Raw genomic sequence first — 18,730 nt, 5'->3', positions numbered from 1 at the left:
GACGTAATTCTTTTCTGTGTGACTCAATCAGTGTCTTACATTGTTGTGGTGAGTGTTTTGTTTCGGACAGCTTTTCTTCATTGAAATTTTGTTAATGCGGTGCTCTGCTGGGTTGCTGGAAACCCTTCCACAAAAGCTATACTGGTCTTTTTCCAGTTGTACCTTTAAGAACTTTAACATTTAGCGTGATAGCTGAGCATTGTAGAGTCTGAGATGTAGCTCTTGGGTTGTTGCAGTTTCTCTGAGCATTGCACGGTTTGACTTTGAGATGAGTTTGCTGGGACCTCAATTCCTGGTAACTGTCTAGAGTGTTTTCCACTTGTGGATAATCTCTCACTGTAGAACGTGCTCACAAATGCTGATGATTAGTTAATCAAGTTACATTTGATTAACATCGCTTTGCTATTAATTCTTGTGGAAGCGTTTCTTTTTAAGAGTTATTAACAACCAGTTGATTTTTCACTATGTCCTGATATGTAGAGCCTTAGAATTGAAAGAGTGTTTACTTTCTCTAATTCAGATTACAAACAGCTGATTGCAGCTTTATTAATGTTCAAAATTGAACCTTTAAGGGCAGTCTTATAGTCCAGAACACGTCCTTGATAGTCAGGAATGCTGAGCGGGCAGTCAAGGAGGCTATGTACGTGAAAAGACAATGACCATCTCTGAATCGAGGAGGGAGGCTAAGGGTACATCTTACACCATCTTACAATGCTATGATTGCAGCCATTCCCCAATTCTCTGTGAATGGTACTCATGGCCCCTGATTAATGATCAGTAGTCTTTGATCAATGGGCTTTGATCAGTGGTTGTCGATCAGTGGTCATGACAATTTGCATATTAATGATCAAGAAACTGACATTAAGTCATTATGCAATCAATGTACTGTTTATAAGATTGGGGAAACCTGCAGTCAGCTGAGAATGACGAAGTCACTTGGATGAGTGACAAAACGTTTCTCCCACGGAAAATGCTACGTCGAGATGAACAGAAGCTTTTCCTTAACTGGATGACTGAGCATGCATCAAGACTTATAGTTGTTACATATGATTTCTAAAGCAGATGCAAACCTTTTTATGTAACAAAGTTAATTCTTGTTGAAGTTTAGATTAAAATCACCATCTGGTGCCTGACTTCTGCGCAAAGCAACTGCAGTTCTACAAAAGAAACATTTACACTCTGTGATTGTTTGCCTAAAGAAAATCTAGCATTTTCAAGTCTGTTTGTACAGGGGGTTATGAAGAGAGGTTGGACCCAGTCAGGTGGTACACTAGTTTGTGTCACTTTGCTGATCTGAAAGAGTTAAGAGAACATAAGGGAACTGAAAAGTTCATCGCTATATTTGAGGCAAAAATAGATTTGAGGATGGCTCATACAAAGGGGTTCCCTTTGTATGAGTCACTGATGAATAGGTATGGACGGACAAAGGTTACTTCACTGAAGACAGGTTGATATTGCTTGTGTGCGAGCATTGAAAGGACTGTCTGGGGTTTTTTATGCTCTGCTTGCTTCTTCCTGGCTGACTTTTCTCATTCTTGATTCAAATACAGTGTTTTGATGTGAGTCTGTGTATACAGGGAGTGCAGAATTATTAGGCAAGTTGTATTTTTGAGGAATAATTTTATTATTGAACAACAACCATGTTCTCAATGAACCCAAAAAACTCATTAATATCAAAGCTGAATGTTTTTGGAAGTAGTTTTTAGTTTGTTTTTAGTTTTAGCTATTTTAGGGGATATCTGTGTGTGCAGGTGAGTATTACTGTGCATAATTATTAGGCAACTTAACAAAAAACAAATATATACCCATTTCAATTATTTATTTTTACCAGTGACACCAATATAACATCTCCACATTCACAAATATACATTTCTGACATTCAAAAACAAAACAAAAACAAATCAGCGACCAATATAGCCACCTTTCTTTGCAAGGACACTCAAAAGCCTGCCATCCATGGATTCTGTCAGTGTTTTGATCTGTTCACCATCAACATTGCGTGCAGCAGCAACCACAGCCTCCCAGACACTGTTCAGAGAGGTGTACTGTTTTCCCTCCTTGTAAATCTCACATTTGATGATGGACCACAGGTTCTCAATGGGGTTCAGACCAGGTGAACAAGGAGGCCATGTCATTAGTTTTTCTTCTTTTATACCCTTTCTTGCCAGCCACGCTGTGGAGTACTTGGACGCGTGTGATGGAGCATTGTCCTGCATGAAAATCATGTTTTTCTTGAAGGATGCAGACTTCTTCCTGTACCACTGCTTGAAGAAGGTGTCTTCCAGAAACTGGCAGTAGGACTGGGAGTTGAGCTTGACTCCATCCTCAACCCGAAAAGGCCCCACAAGCTCGTCTTTGATGATTTCAGCCCAAACCAGTACTCCACCTGCACCTTGCTGGCGTCTGAGTCGGACTGGAGCTCTCTGCCCTTTACCAATCCAGCCACGGGCCCATCCATCTGGCCCATCAAGACTCACTCTCATTTCATCAGTCCATAAAACCTTAGAAAAACCAGTCTTGAGATATTTCTTGGCCCAGTCTTGACGTTTCAGCTTGTGTGTCTTGTTCAGTGGTGGTCGTCTTTCAGCCTTTCTTACCTTGGCCATGTCTCTGAGTATTGCACACCTTGTGCTTTTGGGCACTCCAGTGATGTTGCAGCTCTGAAATATGGCCAAACTGGTGGCAAGTGGCATCTTGGCAGCTGCACGCTTGACTTTTCTCAGTTCATGGGCAGTTATTTTGCGCCTTGGTTTTTCCACACGCTTCTTGCGACCCTGTTGACTATTTTGAATGAAACGCTTGATTGTTCGATGATCACGCTTCAGAAGCTTTGCAATTTTGAGACTGCTGCATCCCTCTGCAAGATATCTCACTATTTTTGACTTTTCTGAGCCTGTCAAGTCCTTCTTTTGACCCATTTTGCCAAAGGAAAGGACGTTGCCTAATAATTATGCACACCTGATATAGGGTGTTGATGTCATTAGACCACACCCCTTCTCATTACAGAGATGCACATCACCTAATATGCTTAATTGGTAGTAGGCTTTGGAGCCTATACAGCTTGGAGTAAGACAACATGCATGAAGAGGATGATGTGGACAAAATACTCATTTGCCTAATAATTCTGCACTCCCTGTATGTCAGTGCCCAACTGCGTGTACAATGTATTTACCTTCCCCTGAGCTGCGTGTATGCGGACAAGCCTGCATATACTTGTATGTACCTGCAATTGAGAGAATAATTACACTTCCACTCAGTAACAAAAATTAGACTTGGCAGTTATGAAGAATGAATCATAAACATGTGGGAGACGTGCACGCACACACATATTCTGTCTCACACATACACTCACTCTCTCCTCTCTCACACTCACTCACTCACTCACACACACAGACACACACACACACACACACACAAACACACACACACACATATATACACACACACACACACACACACACACACACACACACACACACACACACACACACATATATATATATATATATATATATATATATACACACACACACACACACACACACACACACACACACACACACACACACACACACACACACACACACTCCTGGGGCTGGATTGCAATAATGATAAGACGACTTGCAGGTGGCAGAATGGGAGTGACGGGGAGACAAATGATGGATGGCAAATAAAAAAGGAATCCATTTGTAACGAGGAAGTATTTTGTGGTAAATTAGTTATGTGCTCACTCATGTGGTTTTATTTCAATTCCTTGTTTCCAGTGGCAACCACAGAAACAATACACAAATCCACCGTTTGCCCACACATATGTGTTAGGTAATATGCCGAGCCGTAATGTACAGAGTCGAGAAGCGCTCGCAGCCAGCATGTGAGGTATTAGCAGCGATCCAAGCTGAGGTTCACATTACCACATCAAACAGTCTCTCTGTGTCTCTGCTTTGTCTGTGCTGTGTACATATTAGTTACACATTAGAGCTCTCAACTTTAGAGGACCTTTGTGCGGTTCTAATGTGGGCTTCAATTTATTGTGGGGCTCATGACAACATGATAAACAAAAAACAACTATATTACTGTGCGTTTCCTTGTGTCTGCGGCGTAGCCTCCTTCGCACAGACACACAATATGACAAGTTTATCTGGTAATCAACAAATCCTTGTTGAAGCAGTAGCATAGCAACACACACACACAAGTGAAACAAAGGGATGCTGTTTTGTAGAACTGAAATATACAAGCTGGAAAAACAAATGCATTTTCATTTCCTATGAGTTAATTCTATTAGCTTCAAAATGATGTACTTGATTTGTGATTTCTACTTGTGTGTTTGTGCGTGTGTGAGAGACTGTGTGTGTGACTCAATGTGTGAGTGCATATGAGAGTGTTTTGATGATAGCAATCACTGTTATGGCGTCCCTGACATGGTTACCAGATAAACGGAAAGCAAAATATATACGGACAGGTGTTCACACACATACATACACACAGCCTTTTCCAGTAAGGGATTATGGTTAGCTGATAAAGTATTGATAGAAGCTGATTGACAGACCTTATTAAAGAGCTGTTAGTTATTACTGAAGCATTTACCTGGCTGCTGACAGGACACTGTTGTGTTTTTTAGCTTTAAAAACGTGGAAAAGCTGAAAATGAATTGCGTGTGTGACTTTGTGTGTGTTACACTCCTTTTTTGCTCAAAGTAAAATGGCTTTGTGCTTTGAATGTCCTGCCATGCTGTTGATCAAAACAGTCTTTCAACTCACAAAAACACACAGTCACACACACACACAGACATGCAAACGCACACAGTGGGTGAACAGATGACACTTTGATATGGGAAAGCTTTTATGTCACTTTCAGTGAGAACAGAAAATACCACTTACGCAGATAAAGTAAATATGAGGCCAAATCCACTCTGACATGCACTCATTTCACCTCGGCCGCTGTCACAAGGCCTGCAGCCCTAAGTTCTGGAAAATTCATTTGAAAATTATGGCTCTAATCTGATTAACTCTTGTGGTTAAACAGGGGATCACACCAGATTATTTTGTCTTTTTTTATTCCGTTGTGAGGACATCAGTGATGATTAGCTTGAAAACAAAGGTTGAGCTTGTAGAAAAAGGACAGCAGATAAAACAGCAAATGTAATAATCACACAATTCACCCATCAAACAAAAGAGGCAGTGAAAAATGATAAAGTCTGGCCAAAGGTCATAGATATCGCAATTACACGTTTCACTGAAATCAGGGTTGAAAAGACAAAGTGACTGTGAACATTTTGTACAGTCAGCCGCTGAAAATAAGCCTGCTGGATTATAAGTTTAGCTTTGTGATGTTGCCCTTCAAACAAACCTCCAAAAACACAGAGGAGCGCAAACTTGTAAACTGTCTGACACATACACGCCCCAAAACGGAAAACATTTGATTTGGTTGGACACGGTAACGCTGCGGCTGAGATCAGCATTGTTGATGTGCGTGGCTGACTGACTGTGTTTGGCGTGTCCTGTGAGTGTGCGTGACACGTCTCGATGATGCGCTTGATTTAGTCTGCCGGTTTGGGGTACTCTAATCCGCCACGCACTCGCTGGTACTACCTAGTTATTCCACTGACAGCTACTGCCTTGGGAACAGGAGCTGGAGCTCACGCATGCAAAGCACTCACAAATTTGTACACACAGGCAAAATTGGGACACACACACACACTTCTTGAGGCACCGTTCATTCTGATCTCGCTTTGGGACTACTGGAGACAGATGGGTGAACAGTGGGAGTCTGGGCTGCCATCACTCCAAGAGCAAAGGCACGCAGGCATAAATACACACATTTTATATAGAAAGGATCACAGACTTGGTCAGAAAGTGGCACACATACAAACAGACGGGCTAAAATGCTCAAGGAAACGACTAACTCACACAATCTCACATACACACGCAACACGCTGGCTAAGCCACAGTCACACGCATACTTATTTACTTGTAAACACTGTCTCAGAATTAAACACTGCTTCTTCTTCTTCAAACACACACACACACACACACACACACACACACACACACACGGGAAGAAACATGCATAGCTTCATCTATTCTCACACATCGAGAGAACAGTTAGCTTTTATTTGAAGAATTTTAAGCAGATATGTTACACAAGAGAATCAGAGCTGGTTTAATTGTGCGAGCAAAACATGAGCTTTCAGTTAGGTGATAACTGATTGCCTTTTTGATCAGAATCAGAATCGGCTTTATTGGCCAAGCAAGAGTGTATACAAGGAATTGGGCTCTGATTTTGTTGAGCTAAACACAATAAACAAACGTTCTCGTGTGTTTGCTGTCACAGGGGTGTTATCCTGGGCCAATCTGTACAATATGTACAGCACATCGGTACAAGCACATGTAGGGCTAACAATTCAATTACTTACAGAGTTTGATATATTTCAGATCAGTCTCCACCACAGATATCAGACAGTCCACATACAGCATACCTCATAACATATAGACATTTTAATAAGGAGAGATCATTATCCTTTTTCTTTTTTCTTCTTCTATGTGTTACTCCATTTCACCACTTAGAGAATCATGAGTATTGACGTGTCTTTCTCATCTAGTTCACCTCATAAAGAAAATTTTCCCACCAAAGCACAAAAGCATGGAAGAGGATTAGGGCCTATTATTACTGTATTATGCATTACTCACTATAAGTGTATAATTCAAAGGTTGTCCAAATAAATTGGGTGGGGTTCACCTTTCATGATGCACTGCTCAAAGTTTGACCCTGCGTGCCTGTATATTATCAATAGCACTCACTCTTTCCCATTACCACACCCATAGCTTGGTAATAAACAATAAAGCAAGTAAAGGTCATTATATTACTGTAAAAGACATACTGGGCAGTATGTAGTTGCTTACTTTTACTTCTAATAGCGGTAAATGTCCCCTAAACAAAGATAATGTTGATGTATAAATTCATCTCTTCCCAGAGATTTTCTTTGCACAGGGTCTCTAAACAGCTTATTTCACCTTTGTTTCTAGAGTAGAAAAATCCCCTGCCGAGTTCATAACATGTCACTCAAATTGCACTTCTTGATTAAGCTTCATGATTATTGTCTGTCTGGTTTTGTCTAGTCTGCCATGCATAACTCTGAGTGCTTATTATGTTTATTCTTCCTGCTCTCAGTGGTTATTTGCGGTGTTTTAGGAAAGAACAGGATGTTTTGTTCCTGCTTCCTAACTGTCCAGGTCACACAGTCTCACTCATTATGGGTCTCTGATTGGGGTTGATTACAGAAACATGTCAGATTTGATTGCTTCTGTCTGGGAAATGTACGATGAGAGACGTTTTCAGGAGTAGTCGAGAACATATCATAACCTTTAGCTTCCTCGTGTCTTTTTTTTTTTAACCAAACTGTGGAAGCATTACTGATAACAGAGCAGATTTTTTTTGATGTTGTTGTTTTTTTTTTTACTTTTTTAATGTGTAAATACAAAGTTGTTCAAGTGCAGCCATTGTTAGACGTGTAAAACTATTCATTCCACTCAGCACAGCGCGTTCACTGAGTACCTGCTTCAGCTAAAGAACGGGTATCCACATATGCACATACTTTGGCAAGTTCTTGCAAATGTTACGTTTACACATTTCATCTTACACTTTGATAGATATCTATGCATGTGTATAGGCATGCATTATAAGTGAAGGTATAAGCGGCGCCCTGCAGCAAATGCTTTTAACCTTGGCTAATATCTGTCTGCAGCAGCTTATTGGCAGTAAAATGTGTTAGCATTTTACCTTAATACTGTGAAATAGAAGACTTTACATAATGTAAAATGACAGGGACATATTTTTGATCAGTAAACAATCAGCCTCTTACTCAGTAAAATAAACAAGTCCCAACAGCTGGGTTACACCTCACAGGACTGTTGCTAATAATCCAAAAATTATTAGATGTCAGCTTACAAACTTGTGCGTGACAGCTCACCTGTAGAAAAGTACACAATGTCATCTACTCTCATATCCTGATTGATCCCATCTCCATGTCATCAGTAAATTATAGTTGTAAGCCATTAATGAAGTGGCTCTTCTCACTTTAAAAGGAGATGGATGCTGCCTTTGTTTGACGCTGTTACTGTCTATCACAGCCGTTCATCCATCCATTCTCACAGGCCACACTGGGAGCGTTGCCACGGCTAAAATAGAGACACAGACAACCACAAACTCACATCCTAGCACAGGCCAGCTCCACCTACAGAAACACAGGACACTGACCGAGAGATAAACCAAAGCTGCTGGAAGTTTATGCATGAAAGGCACTTGTAGTTAGTCATTTTTAAAGAATTCTTGGGAGGTAATTAGATGAATCACCATGATCACACCAAAAACACACCTGGAGCTGTGGCTAGAAGTTCCTCATGGGATAATATTTCATCTAATCCAACTGTCCCTTGGTCGTATTTCTGTATATGATATGGCCTACTTTCACTTCACTGTTAATGGCTCTGTCACAGTTTGAGTAAAAGTAGGACAGGAACCTGCTTGTGAGTACCTGCGACTTTTTGCTGCTGGAGACTGATTGCAAGTAGTTGCAGATTGAGGTTGCAACACCCTCAACCTCTGGACAACCACTTTTGATTGCAAGGTTATTGCACAGGTTGTCTGGTGGGAGGCAATTGGTCTGCTTACTATTGTGACACACAATAGTATACCTACAAAGGCAGATTTCTAACACATCAGATTGCACTCAGTTTGAGCCAGTTTGTACCACTGAGCACAATTCATGTGCAGTTCCTCTTTTTAATAAGGTACTTGATTCAACTGGTTGTGTTTTGTTTATATTTTTATATAAAATGAAGGTTGCCAATCGCCTATAACATTTTGCAGTTAAATCATTATCCTGCAGCAACTTTGTTACTATTGTGAAGGAATTTTTGTTTAAGTCTATGAGGCTCTGAGCGTAAGAAGATAGTCTGAGTTTCAGTTCACATGTGAATTTCTGTGTGTGTTAACACCAACAGAATTGCAATTTTTTTAACTTATCTCAGTTAACCATGAATCATCAACAAGTTACATATAATTGCGAACTTGACCCCATGCAGTTACAAACTGATAGCAGACTGCCATTTTATTGTAATTTTATTGCGATCTTGGTGCACAGTCTTTTTGAAGATAGCAATAATACACCAATAAGTTCATTGCACATAGTCACAATAATTGTTGCCATCGATCACTACTTGAATGGGAACATTTTTCAGGGAAGTCTCATTAAAATGACAGATTTTCTGTAATTCTGTACTTTTTCTTCTTCCTCTACAGACTGGCAATAACAGCTGCCAAGAAAGAGGAGGCAGAGCAGATACTTGGGAAAGAGAAGCAGCAAGTTGAAATTCACAGGTAAATTTATGACCAGGAAAAAGTAAAATGGCATGCGCATGGGGGAATACAGTTATGTGTTAAGGATTTTGTAAAGAAGCCAAAAACAGCTTGAAAGTTTCATTTTCACCCTGTTGGCGTGCGCCACCCAGCTTGGCTGTTTAGTTCTGGACAAATTTCATGACAGGGAAGTCCAGGGTAGATGGGAAACAACTGTGTGAGATGATAGCAGGAGGACAATAAAATAGAGAGTGGGAAAACAGAAGAGAGAAGGTTAATTCAGTTGACCCAGTGGTTAATTCCAGGAAATAGAAAAAGAGGATGGAAAAGACATGAGCAGCTAATACCAGGACAGAAGCAGATGAAAGAGGTGAAGAGGTAGAGAGTAGGAGAAAGGATATGAGAAATACCGAAAGCTGCTAAATGAGTAAACCAGTATGGGGAACGAACATGTGCAGTCTCTTTCTCTGAGTCTCAAGTTTTCCACTGTTTTAGGACTTATCACCAATGACAGATCTGGCTCATATCTGTTCCTCCATTCGGTCCTGTCAGCTTCGTGATTTATGTCATCTGACATTATAAAACTGGCTCTCGTGACAAGCAGTGCCCGTACTCCCCTCACCCTGCACGCACACATGAACACTCTGAGGCACTGCCGACCAGCTCAAGGTCTGCCCTCTCGTCCCGTCTTGTCTCGTTTCGTCAGAGACTCTGTTCATTTTTTTTATCACCTTAAACCACAAACCCCAAATAAGCAAAAACAACCACTCAGCCCCGCAGAGCTCTCAAAAACAGTCCCATCATATTGCTCGTAAAACCCAGCCATGCTCATAATGTTAGCTTGTTACTGTGTATGTCTACCTGTGTGCGCCTCCATGTGTGTTCCTGTGTCTGGATTGTGTGCTTCCACATCTATGAGTATGCAGGAAAATAGGAAACTGTCCGGCGTCCTCTCACCCACAAAAGTGGGCTCGGAATAACAGAATGTTCTATTCCATTGCTCTAGTTTTCCATGCTTTACATTGGTCTGTGTGTCTGCCTGAGTTTGTGTGCGCATGTGTGTGTTTGTATCCGAATGCAGATGTGAGTGAGGGCTAGTGATCTTTCATGTTTCTCAAATTGCTTTTCGTCTGAACATATTTCTTTAAGAGTGAGAGAGATTTTGGTGAGGAAGAAGGCAGAACACCAAAAAACACTTTGTTTTTTTGTGGTTTTTATCCTCAGTCGCCTGCTGTCATTTATTTAGCTTCTGATTTTTGAAACTTTTACATTTCTCCATTATTTTCCTACTAATTTATTACCTGCCCTACATTGCCTACATCTGTAGTGACAAAGCGAGACCAAAGAATTTAAGCAATGTTCAGTCCATGAGTCAAAATTTAGGAGAAATCTATTTGCACTCTGCCTCGATTTCCACCTTTCTGTATATATTGTCTGCATCTCCTTCTATTCTTTGTCGTGTCCTCACTTGTTATGGGTGTAGCTTCTGTCTTTCTAGTTTCCAGACAGACTGCCAGCCCTGTTATACTTTTGCTTTTGTTTTCATGATATTTTACCAGCAAAAAAGCTGCAATTCTAAGTTTATCTCTGTCTGCTGAATCCTGCACTCTGGGTCCACTTTCTGCCTGTCACACGCTCCATTTCACATGACACTTTAAGATAAACGTAGCTCTTTTTTTCACACAAATTATTGTTTTATCCTATCAAATTAAGAATGCCCACATGTGCCCACATGTGCTGCCTAGCTCTTAGTGGGAGCTAGGCAGCACCAGCCAGGTTAACATTTGGTGTGAGCTTTACTGACCTCTCAAAGTTCCTCGTAAAGTGTTGGTAAGTGTCGTTAGCAGTGTGCCAACTAGAGGGGGTGAAAATGGTACTATTGTTATTGATACTGCTGCAATTGAGTGTCTTGACTTGTATAATAGCAATTTTTAGTATTGATTAGTATCTTTTTTTTTTTAATCCCTACCAGTCAGCCTAAATAGTATCTCCCTGGAGCAAGTGTAGAAGGTTTCTAGTAACTGATAGCATACAGTATTGTTAGGAATATCAGATGAATGAGAGAAGAAGATTTAGCTAAGATCTCTTACTGAACTGGAACAGACAAAGTTGCTAATAATGGACTAACATCACTTTAACTTTACCTCTAAGACATCACCCCAATGTTCAAAGGCATCTGAATAGTTGTTTTAAACACTTTAAAAATGAAACTAGAATTTCTTAGTTTCAACATTTGTTTTGCTGTTTTATACTATTTTCAATAAAAATTAATGTTTACATAATGTGTAATTGATATTTTCTTTTACAGTTTTCTTTCAAAAATTTTACATCTGGTTTTCACAGTATGTTATTTGTTTCACACCAGAACAACGCCACACTTTGCTTCTCTCTTCATCACATTGATAAACTCCAGTGGAGTAACAGCCTTAGTATTTGTAAAGGAGAGGGAGAAAGAATTTCCACTCTTAGTTTGCAATACAAAACAATGATCTTTCCAGGCGGCACCATTAAAAGTTAATGTGTGATTCGCACACAGTACTCTATTTAGAGGTTCAGATATTATAACCAAATGTGTCAAAGCAATGAAGTATTGTAAATTTATTTTTTAAAAATCAAAGGCTTTTCTGGAAATTGTAAAATCTAAACTATTTCAAGCTGTCAGTTTGTGTGTGTTTGTGTGTTTCAGAGGTGCTTGTGTGCAGCAGCATCAGGCCCTGCGAGCAACTCTGTCTTTGCTCCGCTCCTCTGGCAGCGCGCTCACAGATGTACGGGGTTTCCTCAGCCAACTGACAAGGGCCTGGCAGGCCTTCAGGTCTCAGATAATGCAGCACAACACACAGGTGTACTCAGGTAATACAGACTGCGCATGCACACACACACAACACACACACACTAGTTCAAAGGAGTGTAAGAGAAACAAAGGTTTATATATATGAGAGTCATTTACAGCACAGTAAAGCAGTGCATGTGTTTTTGTAGAGTGCTAAAGTGGACATGAAAGAGGCAGAAAGAGTTGAGCAAATAATCTCTCAACAGGAATAAATATTAGTTTAACTGTGCCGTCAACTCTTTTAGTTCTGAGAGCAGCTCCCACAATGAATGGATTGCAATATGTGTGCGTGTCTGTGTGTTTATAGTTAATACACAAACTCTAACAATCTTTAAAGAGAGGTTAGACAGGATGAAATGTGTGTGCACGTCTTTATGGGTTCATGTGCCTAAAGTCTGTAAACCGATGAACCTCCTACGATAAAATTTAAATAGATGTAAGCAAGTGAAGCAAGACTGCAGGCAGGCATGTGTTTGTGCGTTTTGTGTGTGTTCTGCACTGACAGTAAATGCCTGAAGGAGAGTTAACCTCCGGCTCACCTCATGGGTGGGTCGTTTTCTCTGTGCTGCACGTTCCAAACAGCTGCGAAGTGTAAGCGTGTATGTGTGTGTTTATAGCGGAGAGCAAAAAGAGAGAAGGGGTTTGATGCAGGAAGTCAAAGAAAGTGGTCTACTGTCTGTATTGATGTCGTGTGAGTGTGTTTGCTCAGTGACGTGTTCGTGAAAACAGCTGCTGCACGAACCAACGGATATAATAAACTACACACTGAAGAATGCACGCACTGAGACACAAACACCCCCATGTGGGCTCGTATACACAGTACATATGTTCAATGAAAGCAAATCTTCTGTAAAACAAATATAGAAACCTAATGTCGACGAGGCATTCTCTATTTGTTTTTCTCATCTTTAAAAACAATTCGGCATCTGGGTTTCTGAATATACCAATGCTGCAATTTTATACTTTGTACACAGGCTTACAGACGGGCCGGCCCCTCCCAGGGAAACTTTGTTTGCTAGGCAAAGACATGCGTATTTACTAGCTGGTTGCTGGAGGTTGTTGAATGTCGTCATGTGAAATCAGCTGCAAAGAAGGTGCTGCACCAAAAACATCCTTGTGTTTGTTTTGGTCAAAAACATATTACTGCATAGTCCGCAATAGTTTGGATGGAAGTTTGGATGGAAGACGCGAACTTGAAAATTAGCCACCAAGCAGTAGTGAAACTACTACATTTGCCTTCAAAGTAAAGTTGCTCCTTTTGAAACGTGTTGGTTGCCTTTTACTTTAAAGGCAAACATTCATCTACTTCAGGGCCACTTTTCATAGTTTCACTACTGCTTGGCGAGAAGTGTGTTCTTCTACAAAAAGTACGAGCAGCCTGCTAGTAAAGCAGGAAGCGCTGTATACCACTTTAAAAGCAATTTCCCTCCCTTCCCTCACCCCCAACCAATGATAGCAGATGGCTCCCCCTCCCTGAGTCTTGTACTGCCGGATGGTTCTTGCTGTAAAAAGGGAGGTTTTTCTTCCCAAGTGCTTTCTCATAAGGGGTCATCTGATTGTTGGTGTTTTCTCTTAACTTATCAAATAAAGTGGCTTGAGGCAACTGTTGTGGTGATTTGGCGCTATATAAATAAAACTGAATTGAAAGTAGTTGCTGTACCAGTAATTGGCAACTCTATTTCTCCAAGCAGCCAGTGGTCGTCAGGGGATGCCCAACTGGTCTCTAGACCTGTATGACTGCGACTTCAGCAATCGATTTCACAGACAGTCAGCAACAAATCAGCAACTGGTATGGGGGGGGGGGTGTAGTTATACATATGAGTGTCGGTTCAGTTTACTGACTAAAGTTCACCAGTTGCTGTATGTTTTGGTTTTGTGTAGTTTAAATTTAAGACTAGTATTGTGTCTTTTGTGTGTTGTTACGAAAGCTCAAAATAGGTTACCATGCTGCGCATTATAGTCAAGCTGATAATGTGCATAAGAAAGGCTTTTAACATCTTTATCTGCAACATTTGATTGACAAGCAAAAATCCCATAATTATTCAGCTAGTTCTGGCTCGTTCCAACACCAGCTGGTTAATCAGTGACATGTTTTTAGCCCTACTGTGATACAATTACTGTAATTTCAAAACTGAACCACAAACCCTTTGCCAGTCACCTGAATGCGACTGCAAACTGATATGGGCGTTTGTCGGCTTTTAAACTGTGCTACTTGTCTGTCAGCATTCTGTGGTTAGCGCCGAACAGCAGACGAGCGGAGCAGGTGAGGTGGGGAAGAAGGAGCAGAGGGAAACATAAGGAGGTTGCCCAATGTGAATAGATAAATGTGGTTTATGGTTAGGTGGAAGAGAGGAGGGAGGAGAAGCCTTGAGGGGTGTGGAATTTTACAGAGAAACCAAGATAGAGACACACGGTGAGATTGGAGGAAGAGGAAGACGCGATTAATCCAACTTTACTTTTGTGCAAATGTCAGCAGTTGACTTGTATGACTTGACAGTTAGAGGCGATGGACCCAGAGGTTTGAATGTGTGGGATTTTGGTGGAAACAGACTCGAGTGTCATGTGACTAAGCGTGACTAAAGCCACACAAATGTGCGTGCGTGCTTGTGAGCATGTGTGCGGGTGTGTGTGACCGATCCGTGAACCACATATATCTGCCAACACCGTGGGCCATCCCAACACTCTATAGTATCTATTTCCCTGGGAGCCAACTTTCTACGTGTGTGAGTTGATACCGATAGGAGGAATATAAAAATATCAAATATATGTTCACACAGCTTAGCAAATACTGCCTCCACATCTCTCTGTTTCCATTTCTCAGTCGCTCCAAAGCATTTTAATGTAAACATGGATAAGAATTGTATTGGGGTATAATCAGCTAAAAGTTTATGAATTCCTGTAGGGAGGTATTCAGGTATAGCAGGTTTCTAAAAGACAACTGCAATGCAGTAATAAGCCGTTATTACTGAGCAATTTTCACTTCATAGCACTTACTTTCTCTGAGAACATGTAGTACGCTCCTTGGTGTTCTAGTTAGGTAAAAACAATTTCGAGGTAGGAACAGTAAACTCCTTCAGGGGTCTGCTGTGCAGCACTTCAATCAGATTTTTTCCCCTGAAGCTGCTGTGGTTCAGAAGGTGGTATGCTTTCATTATGCATAATAAACTAGGCAGACACACAAAAATGCATGTGGTATGCTTGAGAATGTGATGTTATAGTAATGTAGACTCCAGTGTGTAAAAATTCCAGTGTGTGCGTGTGTAACTGTAAAGGTAGCTCCAATTTTGCAGGGTCTTAATGTTGCCTTGGCTCCAGTAGTGTAGGTTACTGTAACCTAGCTACGTTATGGGAGTCGGCTAGAGTTATTAGTGGCGTTGCTTGTTTCAGTCCATCCACAGCTTTAGCCTCAGGCTGCGGAAGTTGCTGCGTGTTTGCAAAAGCAGTTGTAAACTGCTGTTTATGTAAATCACATGTAAAAGATGTTGATGCTTTGCCAAAGATAATCTGTAGTTTGAAACATCCTTAGTGTGAACCCCCCCCTTTTATCTCCCTCTGAAGGAGGGAGATAAAACCCTAACCCTAACCCTAACCCTTGCAATCGGTTTCATTTGGTTGCTTGTCTGCCTGTTTGTTAGCAGTCGAGCATTTTAAGATATCATTTGTCAAATTGCTGATTTAATTTTGGTGAAAATCGCTTCCAGGTCAAGATCACAACAAATGTCTAAATCAGTTAAAACTTACTATGTTGCCCACATTTTTTTATGGATTGTTTTCAAAGTTCACAACAATATACTCGGCCTTGGGAGACTAATTTCAAAAAACCATAATCAAGCAATATGTCATGTGGCATGGAGAGATGTGGGTAACGTGCATACGATGCCTTATGACCCACAAAGCAAACTGAAATCATCATATTGCCATAAAAACATCATAAATAAAAATCAAAGTTTTAGTTTAGCCCCTGCACTCTCTCAGTGATTTACCACATCAGTTTATTCTGCAGTTAGATTAGTCAAACTGTAGCTTTGTTTTTTGTCCTGTAACATATTTTTCCCTCCATGGAGTAAATCTTATTCTTGGTGTTTTTAGAGTGCTTTGAGTTCATAGCGTTGTGTTTGTGGTCATAAGAGTTCTTATGTTTTCTGGACTGACTTTCTGATCTCCCCTGGTATTGGGTTTGAATTATTTGCAGAGCTGTACTCACTCAAAGAAAATCTTGGTCAGCTGAAATGTCCCAACACTTCAACCAATGCGTTTTTCACAGGGAGGCGTTACCTCAACATTAAAGCTACCGCAGTGTGTGGTGCGCACTCTACCTCCAAGCCATATTACAGCAAATGAATAATAATTAGGTATAAAAAGCCAGTATACGCTCACTGAATGATTTGACCTCATCACTTTATACTTAAATGTTAGCAGCAGACTCCGAAGTGACCCGTGCCCACCTGCCAATATTGATGCAATTTTCTGAAATTAGAAATATATCAGCTGTTGATCTGAACAGGACAGTTGAGTGTAATGTTGACAGGCCTCATGTCCCAGGGGGAAAAACAGAATCACGATATCATTTTTCCATTTAAATCAGAAGAGGCTTCAGATCCAGCTTGGTCTAAGGGTGGAGCTGCTGCTTCTCACAGAAGCTGTAGCTGGATGCAAATGTCATCTAAACCTATAATTAAACCAAACATATTGACATATGCCAATTCCATCATGTTGACACTCAAGCCCTAAACACAGCCTAACAAAGACAAGTTAGTTCACTGCTCTTGGATGCTCTTCCTTGTTGGTTGTTGAGCTGTTATATGCAAACCGCCGCAAAGTTTCCAGTTGACTACTTGGCCATCTTACTTAACAGAATGGAGCCACATTAACGACTTCTTTGACATTGTTGTTTGCAGCCAAGCAAATGTCGAGAACACATAAACACTAAATACACTGGACCTGGCAGTTTGCGTTAGGTTGGCCGAGTCCAAAGTTGCTGAGGACTGAGGAGTTCTCACATCTTGTCTCGTCCTCCCTTTGCCAAAAATAACAAAACAAATGCTTTTCTTCCTAAACAAAACATCAATGATCGTCCAATCTGGAAGGATGTGGTCAGATGAGAACATATCGACCCAGCCCCACATAACTGGTCAATATGTCAAAGGGAAGAAGTTGTTTATTAAAGTATTGGCGTTCAAAAGCAGTCATGTACTGCTCTGTGGTGTATTATAGAGTAAATAAAATGTTCTGTGACTGCAGCACAGCACAAAGTAAAGAAGCCCCAGTGACAATACAGCGAGGCTATTCTAAAATGTCTGTGGCCAGCTGCTAGTAAGTTGCTGTAATTTTTACAGCCACCTTGTTACACTGTGTGTGTCTTTTTGTTAGCAGCGAGGACACAATAGAAGGGCTGCGGAGAAAGTCAGACCAGCTGGTTCGCTGTCATCGCAAAACCTTTCTGCTCCATCAAGTATTTATACAGCTATTGCTGTTTGGACACGACTGCTGCTGCAGTGTTTATTTGCGAGTCTTTCTGTGCGAGCCTTTTGTCGGGGCTCGTGTTTCAGTGTGTTTGCTGCTTTTCACGCACGCACTTCTTGCCTTTGCTGTGTGTGTGCGCGCGCGTGTCCTTCTGAGCGTGTAGCTGTGCCGCTTTAGCCTGGCAGACCTTGTCATGTCACAGTGACCAGAAAGCAATTACCAGTGTATTGCCAGTTGGAGAAGGACCTCCTACATTCCCCTTTTCCTGCTGAAAGAGCGAGCGAAAGAAAGGGGGAATGGAAGTTAGAGCCAAGATAAGAAACAAAGAGAAAAGGGTGAGAGGGAGAAAACGGAGACACAGAAAGAGAGGAAGCTGGATGAAAAAAAAAGACTGAGAGAAGAGAGACGGTGAAGTGAAAAGAGAGAAAACAAGAGAGGGAGAGAGCAAAGAAAACAAAGACGGGAGCAGGAGAATGTCAGGCTGACATTGGTTTGAGAGCTCTCCAGGCCTGCAGCCACGATACCCTGCCGTACAACGCATTATGTGGCAACGCAACAAAAATGCTATAGAGCTCCACTTCTCCGGCATGATTTCAAAACATCATAAATAACTTGAACTCGATTATGTTTCTACACATTTCTTCATACTGCAGCAGTTATTACAACCTGCAGGAGTTGCTTTTTCATTTTTAAATTTTTGAATATGTAGTACTTATGTAATGTACTAAATTTCCTAATATTAAATTAGCTTTGCTTTAAAGGTGACTCTCATTGTTAACAATAAATAGCCACACACCACAAAAGAAATAACAATATAAGCTTTTTTATCATAGTTATCTGACAAATGTCAGAATTCATGTTTCTAGACAACCATAAAATTTCAGTTTATGCTTTTATTTCCAATTGATTATTGCAGAGCCACAGAACCTAACAGTAGTTCATGCTAATAGTCCTCACGGTTTAACTTGGTGAACAAAGCATTAAAAATCTACAGTTAAGTCCCAAAGTTTTGGTACAGTAACATTTCTTTTGTAGTTTTGAATAAATGGACAATTGACTGACAAGCAGTTTGTATTAGTTTAG

The 18,730-nt window shown here is 40.8% G+C and overlaps 1 protein-coding gene across 1 annotated transcript in view; it reads left to right on the top strand.

The window, feature by feature from the left end:
- The window catches only part of lekr1 (Leucine-, glutamate- and lysine-rich protein 1), a 101,995-nt gene that overhangs the window by 40,489 nt on the left and 42,776 nt on the right, over nucleotides 1-18,730 (top strand). Inside the window, exons 4-5 of the mRNA XM_085429622.1 lie at nucleotides 9,298-9,375; nucleotides 12,041-12,204. Coding sequence (XP_085285748.1) covers nucleotides 9,298-9,375; nucleotides 12,041-12,204 — 242 coding nt within the window. The remainder of the gene's footprint in view (nucleotides 1-9,297; nucleotides 9,376-12,040; nucleotides 12,205-18,730) is intronic.

Source organism: Copadichromis virginalis, linkage group LG14 (genome assembly GCF_057382275.1).
Source record: "Copadichromis virginalis isolate Kocher_CV1m ecotype Utaka linkage group LG14, C_Virginalis_male_GT1.1, whole genome shotgun sequence".
NCBI lineage: Eukaryota > Metazoa > Chordata > Actinopteri > Cichliformes > Cichlidae > Copadichromis > Copadichromis virginalis.
Note: the sequence above shows the minus strand (reverse complement) of the source record. Positions and strands in the feature narration are given on the sequence as shown.